The sequence below is a fragment of the Hetaerina americana genome, unplaced genomic scaffold (assembly GCF_022747635.1).
Source record: "Hetaerina americana unplaced genomic scaffold, ioHetAmer1.1.p SCAF_11, whole genome shotgun sequence".
NCBI classification, from domain to species: domain Eukaryota; kingdom Metazoa; phylum Arthropoda; class Insecta; order Odonata; family Calopterygidae; genus Hetaerina; species Hetaerina americana.
The window spans coordinates 6,183,140-6,201,653 of NW_027286181.1; the positions used below are offsets into that span (position 1 = coordinate 6,183,140).

Here is an 18,514-nt window from a genome sequence, read left to right on the forward strand (position 1 = left end):
CCATTGGAAGTGTAAGGTCTTCATATGTTCAGGTAATATCTCTACCTCACCATGTTTGAAACTCTTTTTCTTAATTCATGGGGCTTATTGATTGTTTAATAATGTGGTATGGATAAAATACAGGCTGATGAGATGGAAGGCCAATGGCCGATGGGTTTGCTAATGTTTTGCCAGTTTGAGATTGAAACACTACCTCTGATGAAGCATAATTGTGGGCCATAGAGATTCTGTGGTTACAGAAAGTTATCTGCCAAGTGTGGGAAAGAAAGCCATTCTTATGTGAGGTCTAAATCAATCTGTGTCAGGTGTAAATCATTCAGTGTCTGGTGCAGCTAAGTATTCTGAACATAGTGATTGTGCCAGTAGTGATTTTTGTGATAGAGGAGGTGATTGTTGAGTCATCGGTGGAGGTAACTGTTGGAAAGGAAGGTGCCACATATATCAGCTAGAGGAGATTACAGATGTGAAAGCAGTGGGAGATGACTGTTCAACACAAGAATGCAGATGATGACTTCATGTTTGCTGTTGATTGTTACTGTTATGATTAGGATGTTGCAACACTTTGTTTGGGGAGATGAGATTAAATTTATGATTGATAGTGGTGTATCTCCAAACATTAACAACCATTGTTCCTGAAAGTACTGTAGAACTAAAGAATTATAGGTAAGTAGAAATGTCATTTCCCCTAATTTCCTCCCTCACAGTGTATTCAGTTGATGGATTCAAGCTGAAAGTACATTGCTTACATGGATCATGAACAACCACATAACAATACCATGTTTTAGAGCCACTCAATGGCATGTAAACGTCTATACAAATCTATTAAGCAAATGGTTTTATTTTATTCATAGTTAATTAGCTTACAGGGTTCTGCCTTCTCCTTGGTGGAGACCTCTTATTCCAGAGTGCTTGGAGATGCTCAAAGTGCTGGGATTGCGCCAAAGCTGCCTGCTCTGGACCACATATCTACATGTAAAATTGAAAGCACGGTGACTAAAGTATCCTGCTGTTTATATTTTTGTTACTAGTATTCAATTGACATCTTAATGCTGTGATTTTGATTCTTATGAAACAAGACATTTAAAAAAATGTATCAAGGACCCATTAAAATATTGAAATAATTACACAGCAAGAAATAATATCTGCACCAATTTGCAGGAAATGTAAGTCAATATTTTTCATTTAAAATATTATAAAAATCTAATCCTTTTATTCCATGAAAACAGATGGTATACATAAAGGCTTATCAATATTGATTCTCATTAATGACACTCTACTGATTATGGTAGTCTTCTAATGGACACTGATATTGAGCACTACTATGCTTCAATCCTCATCTAACATAGCATTAAGTACCATAGTGTCATGCATTACAATTAATGATTCTTCTCCATTACAGTGATAAATATTTCCTTATAATTCAAATTATCCTGCTTTAATTTTTCCCACTTTAATAACTCCCAAAAACTATACCTCCTTCATTTACAATATCATTAGTTTTTACTCCTAGGATCTATGAGAAATCAGATATAAGATGTTAATATTTACTTACGCATCGAAAAATGTAAAAATCTGCCATTTGAGACCAAAAATCAGTACCACTTGTTAATGGCAAAAGGTGAAACAAATAGGAGTTATTTTAATGACCTATATATTAGGGAAACAGCCCAAAAACTTTTTTTTTTCAATTGTTGAGGGGCAGATTAATTATTTTTTGGACCACAAGAGGTGGCTGACCCTAGAGTCTGTAACCTATGAACTTATATTTTCTGTCATTTGAGGCTGCCCACCTGTGAACCCATTGTTGAGCCAGGTATTTTTGAAATTTCTTCCATGGATGCAGACACAGAAAATCTTCTTTTTAGTCTCTCCTCAACTGCTGCAACCATGGCTGAAGAAGTTAAGTGACCATATTTCTTCTGCCATGTGTAGGTGTCTAAAGAGACTTCCTTCTTTAGTAGCCGCCTCATTGGCCTCTTAGGTGCTGATGGACGCAAATCTATTTGAGGAATTTTAATTAAAAGATAATACATTCATCAGGAATGAAGAAACAATATATGCACAAAGTCTAATAATTGTATAAACTTACAAAAATAAATGCAATACAATTATGGCCCACTGGTACTTTATTGCCATTACAAATATGGGTGACTAACATTAATGACCATTTTATATCTTAAGTAAGGGAGTATCTCTGCCTAAGATAAACCATTAGATGTAATTTTGAAGTTGATATCACTATCATATAACAGATTGAAGAAAACAAAACTTACATTTTAATTAGAACTTCTTTAACAAATTTCACCTTTTATAAGAAGTTAATAAGAATCATATCAGATAAAACCCATTACTGAGAATGAAATGTCCTATATACTCATGTATTTTGTTACACAAGTATATTAATGGTATGACTATGAAAGAACCCTAGTATAGTCAAAATTATATTTTTACCTTCAATTTCCTTAGCGGGCTGTACATAGGCTGGCAGTTTAACATAAGTGGCTGGAGTATTGTGAAGACAGGCTACAGGAACAGCTGCACAGTCCTGGAGATGGAGCACGATCCTTGCAGCATCGGTCGACATGCATAAGCCCAAGATTGGTGCATGCATTGACAATGATGAAAGGGGAAGCCCTCGTCGAGTATCCCAAACCATCACGCTCTTATCTTCTGAACCTAATGTAAACCAATGTGTTGGCTAAATATTCTGCTTATAATATTGACTTTGCAAAACTAAATATAAGACAATGCTGCGTATTTAAACTGAGTGTAGTGTAGTAGAGATTCAGGTTTGATGTGGTGGAATTGTTCCATAATGACAGAAACAGAGAAAAACACTTGCAATTACTGAATAGTTTTGGTGTACTACACCGTTTTCAAGTGAGAGGTGTAGTACAACAAAACTAGTTGGTATTAAAGAATCTGTGAAGTGGAAAATGGTAAGTGTTTTTCTCTGTTTCTGTCATGAATCTAGTACCCTAATATGTAGTAAATGTGTGACTACATGGGTAACTTGAAGCATAATCCATTGACTTTGAATTTCAAAAAAAGAAGAGGGTATAATATAATTATTATCTTATCAACCTTTAATATAGCAGTCAATAAAAAATGTCTACCTCTCAAAAGAATATTTCATTCTCTTGTTTTGTTTCTCAACCATTCCCAGTTAAATTACTATTTTCTACTTCCAACTACTGTTTGGGTGAAATATTGTTTTATACTTCTTACACAAAATGAGTGATTTGCATTCAAAAGAATATGCTGGTAATAGGAATAAAATATACACAAAAGTCTCTGAATAATCGTGAAAGTTTAAAGGAATGGAGCTGCATCAGGAGAAAATAGTATGTGTGTAGTTCAAATAGAAATAGAAGTATGGGCAAACCTCAACAGCAACTCAAAGTTTAGAAGCAGAACTAAATATTTCAATAAGTCGAATTTAATTTAATTTAGGTTCAATAGAAATAATGAGTTGTATTGAAGCTAAATTGCCTCCACTAGCCTGAAGATACGCAATGATCTCTAGATAGAGAGGTTAGCTGCAAATAAACCAGCATACTTTTGGGTGATGGTAGAGACTAAACTGGTCAGTACCACAACACTCAATGGATAATTACATAAGGCTTATGTAAACAATAGGGAGGGGTACCAACCAATTACCTACATATCTTTAGCTCCATAATAGGACTGGGGAATGAAATTGCAGCGGTTTATGAAACCATGAGATGCCATTTCAAGCAATTCTAGGCAATGAATGATGTCATACATGACGGCAATGTTAAAATTCTTGCTGAAGCCTATGAAAATGTGAACTGATGAAATGAGAAAAAGTTTTTGGAAAATTTTTGTTAGAAAAATCATCTTTAAGGTTGATTTCTGTGATTTACATAGGTAAACTAAAAATTGGCAGATTGTTCTTTCATGTGCCCAGAGACACTTTATTAAACTGTTGAAAGAAGATAGAAGGAAAAATTTGGAAAAATCACGATAACACAATAATGTGCTGCAGAGGCTTGAAACAAAACTCTATATTACTTCTAAGGTTCCTACCTGAAACTGCAATAGTTCCATCTGCTGCCACTGCCACACAAGTTATGAATGCTAGATGGCCAGAGAGAGTGCGGAGGTCAGCCCCAGTTGCCATGTCCCAGACAATGAGACTGGCATCTCTGGCCCCTGACACAACCAGAACAGGAGGAGGGGCTTCTGGAGGGGCTACCTTCTCCCCGATGGTGGCGGGAGCCACGGGAATATTGGTGGGGAGACCCCTTGGGAGAAGGCCTGGAGGTCTACTTGAATCTGGCACCAGGGAGGGAGGTGGCTGGATGGACACTGCCACACATGTCACATGGTCAGAATGCCCAACCAGAACTTGAGCCAGTTTTCCTCCAGCAACCTATTTAGGTAAAATGAGGAAGAGAGACAAGTAAGCATAATGAAAACAGCTGGTAAATTGTGGACACCACTTCTTCAAAAAGCATTTCAGTAACTGAATACAGACTGTTAATGATACCTTAAATATTTTACTTTTAATTCAAGTTGATCATTGTATGCCCTTACTAGGAACTGATGAATACATTAAAATTATTCCTCAAACATAAAAAAACATCTCCTTAGCAGCTTGATTTCCTCATTTGATTCAATTTACCAAAAACCAAGTATTCAATATGTTCAATAAAGAATGATCGTTAATTTTTATTCCAAATTTTGAAAAAATTTAACTTAATGTTATACAGTCAGTTTAATGAATGATGTGTATGTGGCACAATTTTAATTGGTTTTGCTCCAGTATCACATTAGTGGCAGTGATTAAAATTTGAATCATGTTTAGTCACCAATAACTTGGTTGCGCACCAAGATTTTATTAAAATTACTGGGTTAACTCTGCACAAAGAAAACAGTATGAATTTTGGATTACCAACCTGCCACACTTTAAGGGAAGAATCCTTAGATCCAGTGATCACATGTCTTGAGTCTGCAGTCAGGACAAAACAAGTAATTTCTTCACTGTGTGACACTGTTACATCACGTTCCTCTTTTTCCTTTGTTAATCTAGATATTCGAAGACTGAAAAAGTTCATCAGTAAAAAAATTGTTAACTTGGGAAAACTTTACAATTACATTTAAAATTCAAATGAATAATTTGCAGTTCTCAAAAGTAAAAGGTTTCACTTCCATTTTCCAACATAATTACACTAGAACCTCATATTTATGGTTTCAGTTTTCTGATGTTGAAGTTTCCAAAAATAAGTGATCCCTAAGTTTCAAATCTGTACCATTGTGGGTAGAAAAACCTCACCTCCTAACATGATTCATCCCATATTACCCTCAGCAGTTATTACACTAGCAATGACTAGAGATATATAAGAAGATAAATATGTAAATATCTAAGTTATGCCTTAGCGTACTGAATATGAATCCAGTAGCCTTGTGGTATTTTCATTCACCACACATTCTGTGATGTCATTAAAAAATTTTTAAATTTGGTACTATATTATCTTATTATTAGGACTTATTTTTCTCTCTAATGATTCCATAAGCAGAAGTAGGGATAAGAGTTCTTCAAAGCCTAAGAGAAGCCATCAAGTGCTCACAATCAATAAAACATAAGTGATTTCAGATTTTATTAAATTAAATTTAAAAATCTCATTTCAGACTTTTTTGAACAAGATACAAAAACTTTATTCTCAAGTAAGTCATTAATATTAATCACTGAACTTAATATTCCATTTTAAATCTGGAAATGAACAAATAAATATGTTATGCATGTAGTTTTTCGCCGTACCTTTATCCTGAAAAGAGAAAATGTTTGGCAGTCAATGTTTGGAAGGGACTGAGCCTTCATACAGGCCTTCTAAGCCTATATTACAGTGTTAGTTATTAGGGGCTTAGTCTTCATTTTGGCTTATGAAGCCTGTATGAAGATTATGAAAAAAAATCATTGAAGTGAAAGAAACTAAATCATTTATAGTAACTTTGGGAGGCTATTTATATTCAAGAAAAGACAATTTGAAAAAATCATAAAACATTGAATGGTCTCCATCTGTTAATGAAGACTCTGATACCACATTTATTACTGATCAGAATACTTAATAGAAAGCTACAAAGAATGAAATTCGGCACTTTTATGGCAATCAATTAAATAGAACTCAAGTGTTCCTCACTGTAGAGAAAAAATAATGGATTTTAGGGGAAACGTATAAGTAATAAATATTTAGTGCTGAGAGGCATTGATAAACAAAAGATGAGCAATAGTATTTTAGGCTCATAACACTATGTTCGAAAAGTTTGTGTTTATATTAATTTTAAGGAAAGAGTTCCTTGGGATAGCATGTGAATGTGCAATGTTGAGACAATAGAGAACATGTGAATGGCATAGAGGTTCTCAAACAAGACATCTACGTGAAACACAAGGTCACAGCTTGGAGATGTATTCTGGTCGAGGAAATATTACTAAAAGATAGCCAGCACCCAGAGAAATATGGAGTCTTTATGGCACTTTATGATATTTATTCAAGGAAAGGAAAGTAAAACCAGCCAACTCAAAATAGTCCAAGTAGAAGCAATAAAGGAAAAGTAAGAGAATGGAAATGAATTCAATATGTACTTAACATGTGATAAGTTCTAACATAAGCAGTATTTGAAAGCATTATTCATATCATCAGGCAAATGATGTTACTAAGTCAGATATATTATGCCCCTTAAGGTCAGGACAGTGTTTTTAATTCAATACATACTGATTTTATCTTTAAATAGTCATATATTATGTGAACCAAAGGGTTAAAAATAGGTATACAATTTCACTTTGCTTTCAAAATGTATCTTCTAGCATGACTTTAGTTTATTGAGAATTAACAAATTAATCTGCAGACCTGTTATCACCACTCCCTGAAACTGCATATCTCATATCGCTAGTAACTGCCAGCTGAAGCTTAGGCACATTTGTTACACCTGGAGCAGAGGAAACAGGGTTTGGTGATGTGACACCTGGCACCATGCCAGTTAGGCTGAGTAGGAGGGCTCCACTGTCTGCTGCCCAAACCATTAGCACTCCACTCCTATCACTTGTGGCTACTCTTCTACTGTCCATCATCACTGCCACTGATGTTATTGTTGAGCCATGGCCCTGAAAATTAGAAGAATGGTGACAATGGATCAGAATGTGACCATTGAGATCTATATTACATGATGGCATTATGTGATTGCAGGAAGACCTTTTGGAAAATTTTTAAGTGTGATGGTGATATCCAAAAAAACATATATGGAAAATTCAAAAAACTGCTGAAATTGCTGCCACATAAACTTTGGCAAAGTATCTGCTGATGAGAATAATAATACAGGCATTTCACCATATAAAAATAATTCACCTCGAGTGGCTCTTCAGTTATGAAAAATAATTTCTGTGCTAAAACTCTCACATTGATGAATTTGTACATGCATGAACATTATTTGGACATTAAGGTATGTAGCCCATGGCCAAGTGAAGATTGGTATCACTGAAAGGCAACTTATTGAGATGGCTTGTAAAGGTTTCATCTGAGGTCATCAAACTTTAAAACATTATGAAGAAGGCTACTCTCAACTAGAGACATAAAGGTAATATTAGAATACAATTTCACATATTTTAACACTTTCATTATATTTAACCAATTGATTGCAAGAAAATTATTTAATTAAATTAAATATATTTTACCATAATTATTAGGTCACCTATTGCCTATTGTAGCTTATACTTATTGAAGTTTTACACATTTCTCAAGATTTAATCAATAAACTATTTCTAGTACTCACTCGGAAGCAAGAAACAAGAAGGCCTAAAGTGAGTCCCCAAACTCGAGCTGTCCTATCTTCAGATCCAGAGACAGCAAAGAGGCCACTGGGGGCAAAGGCCACCACTGAAACTGGAGCAGTATGGCCCTCCAAAGTACAATGAACCTCTGGGGTTGTCCGCACACTCCAAACATTGACTAAACAGTCAACAGATCCTATGGTACAAATTAGTGAATGAATGTGTATGTTGTAATATTCTACTTTTATTGCATCATGGGCATAGACATAGAAAAAATGTTAAAATGTATCTGTATGTTCGATTCTTAATCAAAACTCTTGATACCCTGAATATGATAATGATAGATTAATCATATAAAAAGTTTCCCCATCAAAACCAGTCATTATTGAAAATTCACTCTATGTAGATATATTTGGACATCTCTATCAAAGGATCATACAGATGCTGTTAAAAATAAGTCACACACATACATATTGCCCCATTATTCCATCCATTTATCCATCCATTTCCCCATTGTTTAGTCCATTCACATTTGCCTTTTCATGGATTATACGGTGAAGTTATCACTTTGGCCAAGTCCATATTGGTTTTGGAAAATGGAAGAGAATATAAAATGCCATCACAGAATTTGTTACTCGAGAGAATCTTTTGTAAAAATGAAAATCAGAAAAGAAAAGCTTTATTTCAAAGAGATGCTGTTGCAGGAACTATGAGGGAATGAAAAGATCAGAAGATTAAAAAGGGATAGTCATCTAGGGAGATAATAAAACCAGTCCTCAGATCAATAACCTTTGATCATGATCATCAAATTATAAATTTTACAAAAAATTTCATGTAAATGACAGCTAAACTTGCAGTGGCACTTATTAAATACTTGGGTACATTTTGATTTCAATTACAAAAATTGAGATAGTAAAAGTCGTTATCAAAAAGATGGAGACCCACTTACCAGTGACTGCCATAGTGCCATCTCTAGAAATATCAACACATGTGATAGGGGCATCATGAGGACGTTGAGCAGCCATAGCAGCCTTGCCGGTTCGAGCATTCTGGTTCTCTGTGTCTGCAGCCACACCCCCCAAACCACCTCTCGCCGCTGCACTGAAAACTCCAAGCGGAGTTCCCATATTTGGAAGACCATCTCTTGGACGAAAGCTCCAAACTGATATTTTATTGCCACCTGAAATATGAATTTCATTTTTTTAAGCGTGAGTCTATAGGTTTAAATTTATATGAAATTGAAATGAAATTGCCTCAAATTTAATAAACAATAAAAGATCACATAACAAGAAAAAAAAGACGTTATCCCCTATTGGGTGTTATTCAGATACCTGAACTTTGAACAACAGTGTTTTTGACCTTAGTTACATTTTTAATAATTTATCATGAATAAAATTTGACATTATAAGATATTCAAATTCCTAAAAATCTTACATACACTCATACAAGTATATCCAGTATCACTATTATGTTTTGGTTTTCTACCAATTGAGGAAGGTTTAGGATAGACATAGACTTTTCTAGAGTAAATGGATACATTCCCTTGCCTCCCATATTAAATCACAACCTGAAATCTAAAACTGCAATGAAACCCTCTTCAATTCCACATACTTCTCTTCCTCCCTTTATTCCATCCAACACCACTTTTATATTCCTTGACTTCCTTGTTTGCATAACATTCTCCCCTCTATTGCAGTCTTCAACATTCCATTGCTCATCAAAGCATTCTGAATTTATCTTTCCTGCCTCCTTTGGAATTCTCCAAAGAAATCCCTACCCTGCCCCACTATGCCTTGCCCATCTTCATTTGTTTTCCTTTCCGTCCACTTTCCCTTCTCCATCCTTCTCCACAACTGCATTACAAAACCCTCTAATCTATGCTTATCATTCTGGTTCAATGACGTTGTTTATGTGCCATACAAAACAATGCTCCATATAAAACGATTTGACAAGGCTTTCCTCAACATCCTTACTCAATGCCCATGCCATCAATTCTCCCCTCCTTGTGAAAACTTCTTTGCCTGATACAATTCTTCGTCTTATGTCCCTACTATTTTGACCATTTTGTCCAGAACACTTAATGAATAGATAATTTTCCACCTGTTCTATTTTTGCCCCTCCTAGTTTTAAGGTGTTCTATTTTGGTATTCACCATAACCTTTCCAATGCTGGAAAAACTGTACAACCTTCATTTTGCTTCCATTGATTCTCATCCAATACTCGGCTTTATCCACCACTCACACCTGAGCAGTCGTAGACATATAAAAATTTCAGATAAGTTGCCTATCCTTACAATCTGCTGCTATTTTCTTCAAAGATTTTTTATCTAACCGTATTCACTCTGTCAAATGCCTTCTTGAAACCTACAAAACAGAGAAAGACATCCTGATTGTACTCTACGTTACCCTTTATTAGTGACCTTATTACTGCTATGGCATCACACATCCAGCTCCCCTTGTTGAATCTGAATTGAGAATCCCATACATACTAATTTTACCTGCTTTCCATCCTTTTATTTATGATCCTGAGAACCACTTCGCCCATGTACATTCATGTACTTTACATTTACGCATGCAACTATTTACCAGCACTGAGAAGGAAGTCATCATGGGCAGTGGGGCTGACTCCTGTGACAGGTGCTGCTGGGTGGGATGACAAAGTTCTTGACAGGCATCCACCAAGCATGTCAAACACATACACACGACCATCTGAACTTCCTACAGCAGCCCGCTGACTATCTTGAGCTATACTCATTGAGCAAACCTGATTGAAAATAATTCATGACATGTTAAATACAAGTAAAAATAGAATTGTCAAGTAAATTCTCTGTGAAGTTGAGTTAATTATCATTGAAAAGTTAGCGCATGAATTATATTTAGTTTGAATCATTGTTAGAACATGAATGCATACAGTGAGGGAAGGAGTATCGTTCTTGACTCAAAACATGCCATTAAAATTTTTTGAGTGCTTAGAAAAAAAAGAGTAAGATTTTTCAATGCAACAATTTCAGAGTGTAAAAATCATTCGCCTTGAATGATTTTTACACTCTGAAATTGTTGCATTGAAATGCATATTAGCGGATGACTCCGTTAAAAGTTACTGTTGCGGCATCTCCCGCAGTGTCTTTGGAATTAGTAAGATGTTTAATGAATTTAGCCTGGGGCTTTTGATTGGAGAGTCTGGACTTGATTGCAGCTGATGCCCCTGAGCACCCTATAAGAGGTTATATTATTTTCAAATATATGGGCTTCTTAAGAAACCACAGGTGGCACGGAAAAAGGAACAGGTCTCCTGCTCTGATGTGTGTTTCACATCACTTTGAGCTTAGAATCAGGTGATCTCTACCCTGGCAGTGATTGTCGAAGAAAAACAAATCTACCCAAAAGTTCTAAAATATAGAAATATTTGAGAACAATTACTGCATTTGCTGAAGTGAAGTGATTGAACAAGATTAAATATCATTTATCACAGCCTACATCAGTACAAGATGATGGCAAAAGTCTATACTCACATTAGTATATGATGCTATACATTTGCTAGATATAGTTTGCATTCATTCACACAGTTCATAATTCATCCAAAATATACCATATATAGCAAACAGATGAATAGTGCAACAGGAGACTGGCCTAATTTTTGCCGTACTGGTTTGATGGGGAGGTGTTGAAGCATGATAAGGTAAGAAATTCATTTTTTACATTATGAAATTTTGCTATGCTGTGTGGAAATACTACAGGAATTTTTCATGAATACAGTTACAACAAAACATCTGGGCCTAAGTTTACATTTTAGCTGGTAATCCTCAGTTTTTACAATAGGCATTCTTTCTATCAGTAAACTAAATAATCACTAACAGTCATAGTGAATTATGGCACATAATATACCACAATTTAGTGCATTTAAAAATTCAATATGAACTAAAATTGCTATTAAATTAAATATCATTATCTTCAATAAATTGTGTAGTATAATCAGCAAAAGATTCAAGGAGAACTGAGAGATGACTGAGACTTGATAAATTTAATGCAGTAAAACCTGCAACAAACTAATGAGACGATAAACAAAAAGACATTTATAGTTGCTTTTTGGATTATAGATGGCTGACAGACTGAATATGCTTTATTATTTCACATGCAGGCTCCTTCTATTTACTTACATCTGCTTTGAGGCCTTTCAGATAATGTATTTGGGATCCTGTTGCCAATGACCGAAGGCAAAGTCGATGTTGATCAGTAGCAGCAAGAAGGAACGATGAATTTGGGGAGATACAAACTCTAGCAATGGGTGACTGCAGTTGAATTGTATTGAGCAGGACAAAGTCATCCAGAGACCATATGCAAATAGTTGAGTCAGAAGAACCTGGAAAATTATTTCTATATATACTATGAAATGTATATGAAAGTATTTTTCATAGATATTTTTACATGCTTTCATTAAACATATCATTTTAATTCATTAGAAAGGTGAACCATGCATATGATTTAGCTTGATGTGTTTATTTAAGAAAATATTCAGAAAAGTACCTATTAACCAAAGTATCCAGATAGCATGAAGAATTTATTCATCCAAGCAAAATATTAACTCATCAGATTAGTGGTCAGCCTAAAATTCTCCCGTAAAATATATATATATATATATATATATATATATATATATATATATATATATATATATATTTACACACATTATATTTTCAGTTGTCAATAAATCATATTTGTTATTAAATGAAGAAGGATTTATGAAATGGGGGTTGGCACAAGGAAAGAAACCTAGGTACTTGCACCAGTACCAAAAATAAGCAGTTCAGTAGGTACCAAGATTGGAAGCCTTGAACTAAGCGTCACTGAAAAGGTCATACATGGGCAAAATAAAAGTGTATTAACCCCATTTTTGCTTTAATCATGAAATGCATTTGATGAAAGATCAAATGCTACCCAAGGAAGAAAAAATGCTGTCGTCATCAATGAGGCACTCATATACCTCTAATTTGACATGTTCTGTTTGGAAACTGGTTGGAAATTGTGGAACAAGAATTATGCCACTAGAAAGAATGATAATTTAATGAAAATATTTCGCAATTATTAGGTTGACTACCAGTAATTACTTGTACTATCCCAAAAAAAATCATATCTAAAAAAAGAGGTAAAATTGCATGATGTGATGCATACAATTGTTCATGGCTCTAGTGCCGAGAAACCATGCATTAATATCAACAAAATCTTAACCAGAATTGAAAAAAATTATCTTAGAAAAGTTGTTTGCATTCACAAAATTACTGTGACCAATACATCATCTTGTTTAAATAAAAAAATTGCTTGTGGTTACAAATTAAGTCATTGTGCAAATGCCTAATTTTTCCCTATAACTTTATGACACATATGATCATATACTCATATATTCAAAATAAACATGAGAAATTTTTTGAGCAATCATTTTTCTTTCCTTCCTAAGCAAATTTATACATTTCAAGTGTGGTGAACTTTATCGAAATTAATCACATTGACAAGATAAAATTAAAATATGGTAGGATTAAATTATAAACAAATAATTAATGACTAGGTATGCTTTGAACCCCTCAGCATTGTTCTCAATACGTGATACGTTGCAGTCGGCAGGCCTTATCTGTGGATCAACATATGCCCCGTGAACTTTTAGAATGGAGGTTCGAAACTTAAAGTTGAATAAAGAAGTGAAAATATAAAATATAAAAAAGTAAAATATTTGCCAAATAGAATAAGTAATTTAACATAAGTTGAAATTATTTTTAAATTTTAGGATTAATATTTAAAAAGATATAAACTATTTTCAACAATTCTGCAACAGGGAGAGATTTTAGAAAAATTAAATACCGTGGGTGGTGCCCAAGAATTTAGTAACCTAAGCTGGCTTGAGTGGTTAAGTTTATGTTCTATCAGCAGTGAGCATATCCTATAGAATAAATCAAGGGTATTTTCTATAGCAATTAATTTCTAACAAGGTCATCTTTAGTGCATGAAAAGGAATTGTTTAACCTACTCAAGGTGAAATTTATGTGAAAGGAAAGTCACTCATTATATCTCCTGGGAAGTATTTTGCAAGGAGAATGTTTATACTTTTATTTGTTAATGTCTCATATCATAATCGGATGATGTCTTTTTTGCAATATAAAGATGCAATTATAATTTGAAACTATCATGCATATTATCTATGGTCCATTTGCTGATTCAGGTTATATTTTTCAAAAGAAAACCACAATCAACTTCATCGGCAGCTTTCATCAGTATCATCAAATATCATCACTGATGAGCATCAACCAATGGACTGGATTGATGAAACTCTTCTCTATGTATCGTCTCATCATATATTTATATTTTCATAACTTTCCTGAGATTATATTTGAATGAATTCATTAACTTCTACAAGATGACTACAGAAATAGCTTAGATCTAGGGAATAATTCCATATAAAACCAGTTAAAGAAAAAAATTAATTTGCTCTAGTAATTATTTATTTATGCTTGAATGACATAAATTTCAATCTCATGTCATCAGTTATTGAATAAATAGGAAAAATCGTTTTTAAGACGCAAAAAGAACATAAAAATGCAACTTAATTCCTGCACGGTCAGTGTTAGCACCCTATCCCAGATTTCAATGATTGTGATGAATTTAGTTTATTTTATGAACCTATTGCATTTATTCATTTCAACAGCTATTGAATTTCATAATTGCATCTCTTCATGCTTCATGACTTGCCACTCTTCTGTTCCTTTATTTTTCTTTTATTTTTAAGCAAAGAGTTTCCAATATCATAAGGGCTAACTTATATCCTTGGTTTCTTATGGGCTGGTTCAACCCATGGGAAGCAGGAAGGCAAGGACTTCTCAGGGAAAATTTGAAATTTGGCAAAATGTATCCATGTTTGCAACATTTGGATTTCAGGATTGATATCCCCTCTACAAGAAACTTTCCTAACCCACAAATCACCTGCTAGTCCCAATACTCTACTAGAGGGATGCAAGGAGCACTTGCTCAAGGTTATTATTCATACTAATAATGCATTGAGATGACCTAAGAGTTGATCGTGCATTTAATACAAAATGGAATTTAGTCAGATATAATATCTAAAAGCATAGACACACTCATTTGATGACGTGAGTATGGTATAAAAGTTAAAGTTTTAAAATCATTTTAATTTACTCTAACCTTTGTATGATCCCCATTACCATTATACTGATGTGCATACACTCTATTTTTAAATAAAAAATGAATTATATTTTATAGTGAGAAAAGAATGAAAAATTCTATTAACCAGAGACAAGAACATCATCAGAAGAATTAACAGCAACTGCAGTGACAGGGCCTCGATGGTGGTCTATTCTCATAATAACCTCCCCTGTTACCAGGGAAGTTAGGATGACACGAGAGTCCTCACCGCCTGATGCCACTACTGTGTTTCCAAGGGCACTAGTCACACAAAGTACAGGTGCAATGTGTTCCCTGTATTTTCAAAGACAATAGATATTATGAAAACCTAACCAGTAATTACCATCAACTCAACATAAGTCAAACAATGCATTTTCATTTTTTACAAACATTCAGTAGCTATTACTTACATTATCCTCAGCTTGAGCCTCATAGTTGATAAATCCCAGACCATGACAGACGTATCCTCTGAGCCAGTAATGAGGTACTGTGACTCAGAACTCAGAGAGGATGTGGGGGGTGAGGGTGCATTGGCATCTGAGGATTCAGGATTGGCTGGTGGCTGAACAACGGGACAGAGGGAGAGACATACAATGGGCCCAGAGTGCCCAGGTCGAAACGAATGAATTAAAGTGCCTGAAGGAGTGCTCCAGAGCTGAGGCTCATTAGGAGAGGCCCAGGAGATGATGACGATATTCTGTCCAGATGGAGTTGCTTCCATCAGCCGAACTGGGGAAGGCATTTGAAAACCTGGAAACAAATGCACAATGATTTGTGTAATAATTCATGATTTATTTAAGTGGATCCTGGAGTGAATGAAGATGCAAGAACTTGCACTATATTTCAATTTCCAGCTAAACCAAATCTAGAGAAAGAAAAGCAAAATGACTCAGCATCATCTTCTCCCTATGCAGTAGCAGATATAGAAAACCTCTTATTGTGGGGAGGAGTTCATCTGCATGTGCAATAAAAATAATATTTCTTTCAAATACAGAATTGAAAATTATGATAAAATTGAAACTAATCATTTTATCTTGAGACTGCAATGCACCTTGTAGTAAATAATTTTACATATGACGATCTATAGATATTCTAAAATAGCATTAACAAAATAAGTCATAGTATTTTTAAGGTTTATCAAAGCCAAAAATATTCCATGATATATTACAATTTTGGATAGAAATGAAGCTAGCTAAACTTATTTATATGAATGAAGAAAATGCTAGTGAACTAACCTTTGATTTGGAGGGGCAGTGGGGGCTGCAACCAGGCTGTGAGGGGCACTAGGAGAGGTTCACTGTATCCATCGCACCATGCCATGGCAGACATGATCATGGCTCCAACCAGGTCCCCACTACCTTCTGTGCAGATGTAATCATATAAGCTACTGAACACCATGTGCACAAACCACAGAGTCATGCATCAGGGAACAAGGAAGGGAAGGTACAGAAATTTTTCCAAATTCCTCTCACATTGAGCTAAGGCTTAATATGAATAGGTATATTATTATGGCCAAATGAGAGCCAATGAATAGGAATTATACATGTATCTTCCAAGAGAGAAGTGAAGTATATCAAATGTGATAAGTCAGGAGAAAAAGACATGGGGAACACACAAATGACAACAGTCTGTTAGCTATTGTAAAGATTTTAACAAAGTAATAAATAGCGTTATATGTTCATTCCATTAATTAGTCTTCTAAAAATCGTAATTAATTACAACATATTTATCTTACTAAGTCAACTCTGTGAGTTAATACTCTCTATTATAAGGTGAATTTCTTTTTTCTTTACCAAAATATTGACATTTCTTATTCACAGTGATTTGTAGATTGTTTTCAACCTTTAAATCACACAAGTTACCCTTTCTACAACCCTAAGCTAGTATTTAAAACACCTAGAGCCTCTCCTTCCCATGTATTTCAAAGTTGCTCCTCGAAACAAACCATAATCATGATATTTTGATGGAGTAGGTGCCAAATACATTTAAAGTAGGTACGCTATATAAAATCAAATGCTAGACAGAATATTCCATGAACAACACACAAATGCATAAATACACCAACTCAGTTGTGATTTTCTTTAAATCCAAATTTCCTTCTATTGGTCAGCTATTCTAGGTAACTTCAACAAATCTCAGGGAAACCATCTGTTAGCATAAAATTTCTAAAAATCAGTCTAAATATTTGTACAAGAATAAAGCTATAAGGTATGTGTATAATTGTTACATATTTGAATAATCTGGAATAGGTTTATTGATTTCTAAAACTATCTTATCCACATACCAGCAACAGGTCTCAACCAGCAAATAATTTGAGATGCCAGTTGAAGTGGGTCACGCGAAAGAACATCACTTGATTTCCTTACTGCACCATAAACTAGTTCTAAGTGTCGATCCAAGTGATGACACCGAGCATGTTCAAGGACACATCTCAAATATGATATGGATGCCGTCTGAACAGTTGCAAGCAAGAAGTCGAAGTTGCACACAGTAAGTTTTTTCAGTCGATCTGCATCATCTGGAGAAATAGGTATGGAAATAAACAGCCATTACTTTCTAACAAAACAAAGAAATTCATTAATATAAGATTACGTTTTACAGAAACACATTAACAGTCATTATTACTCACATTCCACACACAAAAAAGTAACTAGCTATTTAAATTTCAAATCATCACCTGTCGGTAATCTTTGGATGTTTCTTGGATAGAATATGAACAATATGGTTTTTCATATTTGATATGTTTTTCTCAATTCTAGTCTATTCTTATGAAATGGTTGAAGGAGATGAAATTGCTATAGCTTAATTTTCTATTCCATGCGCAAGTTAATTTTATGAGCATTTGAGTCATGTGATAACAAGTTATTCAACCAATGAGGCATAAAATTGGTGGATTAACTTGTTTACAGCATCCCACCCTAAGGACCCAGGTTCAAATCCTGGTGGTGACAGAATCTTTTAGAGGCATCCCAATTCCTACTTGGGTGACAAGTGGAGATGCCATCCATTGGATGAGATATTAAACTTACGACCCCTGGGTGCCTTTCACCAAGAGTAGGCTAATATCTCTGCTGGGTTTCTCTCACCCTTCCACAAGTCCATGGAGTGCATACCACTACAATATCACCCACCTAATGATGCAAGTGACATCAGCTGTGAGTCACTGGCCCTGATGGAGGAGAAAGCTGCTAGTTCTAGTGAGGAGAGAGAATTCCATCTAAGTTTTCATATGTGAGAGCAGTGTGATGGAAAACCCTTTCCAGCTTTACCAAAAGACATATACTACAAGCATTCATGAAAATGCAGCATTAGGATTGAATTGTAGAGTTGAGATTTGAATCCAATGACAAATAACATCATAACAACAGAATCAAAATTTGATTTCTGCATCATTTGTTAGCATTTACTTTTGAATGCAAGGCGATAATTGAAATGCAATTAATTGGCAGCTATTTACTTCATAGAAAATGAATGACAGGCATATAGATGCAAATATTTATTATATAATTTATGATTACACTTAAAGAAGTGGAAAATGTCA

The 18,514-nt window shown here is 34.6% G+C and overlaps 1 protein-coding gene across 2 annotated transcripts in view; it reads right to left on the reverse strand.

Annotated features, from left to right (window-relative positions):
- Positions 1-18,514, reverse strand: part of LOC139700899 (protein qui-1) — a 687,057-nt gene that overhangs the window by 1,775 nt on the left and 666,768 nt on the right. Inside the window, exons 14-27 of one of the 2 annotated variants that reach the window (XM_071599348.1) lie at positions 17,258-17,491; positions 16,209-16,331; positions 15,384-15,723; positions 15,080-15,267; positions 11,946-12,148; positions 10,375-10,552; positions 8,739-8,969; positions 7,792-7,985; positions 6,873-7,126; positions 4,923-5,067; positions 4,051-4,396; positions 2,452-2,676; positions 1,791-1,999; positions 865-966 (exon numbers count right to left, since the gene is read on the reverse strand). In XM_071599348.1, coding sequence (XP_071455449.1) covers positions 865-966; positions 1,791-1,999; positions 2,452-2,676; positions 4,051-4,396; positions 4,923-5,067; positions 6,873-7,126; positions 7,792-7,985; positions 8,739-8,969; positions 10,375-10,552; positions 11,946-12,148; positions 15,080-15,267; positions 15,384-15,723; positions 16,209-16,331; positions 17,258-17,491 — 2,972 coding nt within the window. Of the gene's footprint in view, positions 1-864; positions 967-1,790; positions 2,000-2,451; positions 2,677-4,050; positions 4,397-4,922; positions 5,068-6,872; positions 7,127-7,791; positions 7,986-8,738; positions 8,970-10,374; positions 10,553-11,945; positions 12,149-15,079; positions 15,268-15,383; positions 15,724-16,208; positions 16,335-17,257; positions 17,492-18,514 lie in introns of both variants that reach the window. The other variant, XM_071599346.1, reaches the window with a different exon arrangement.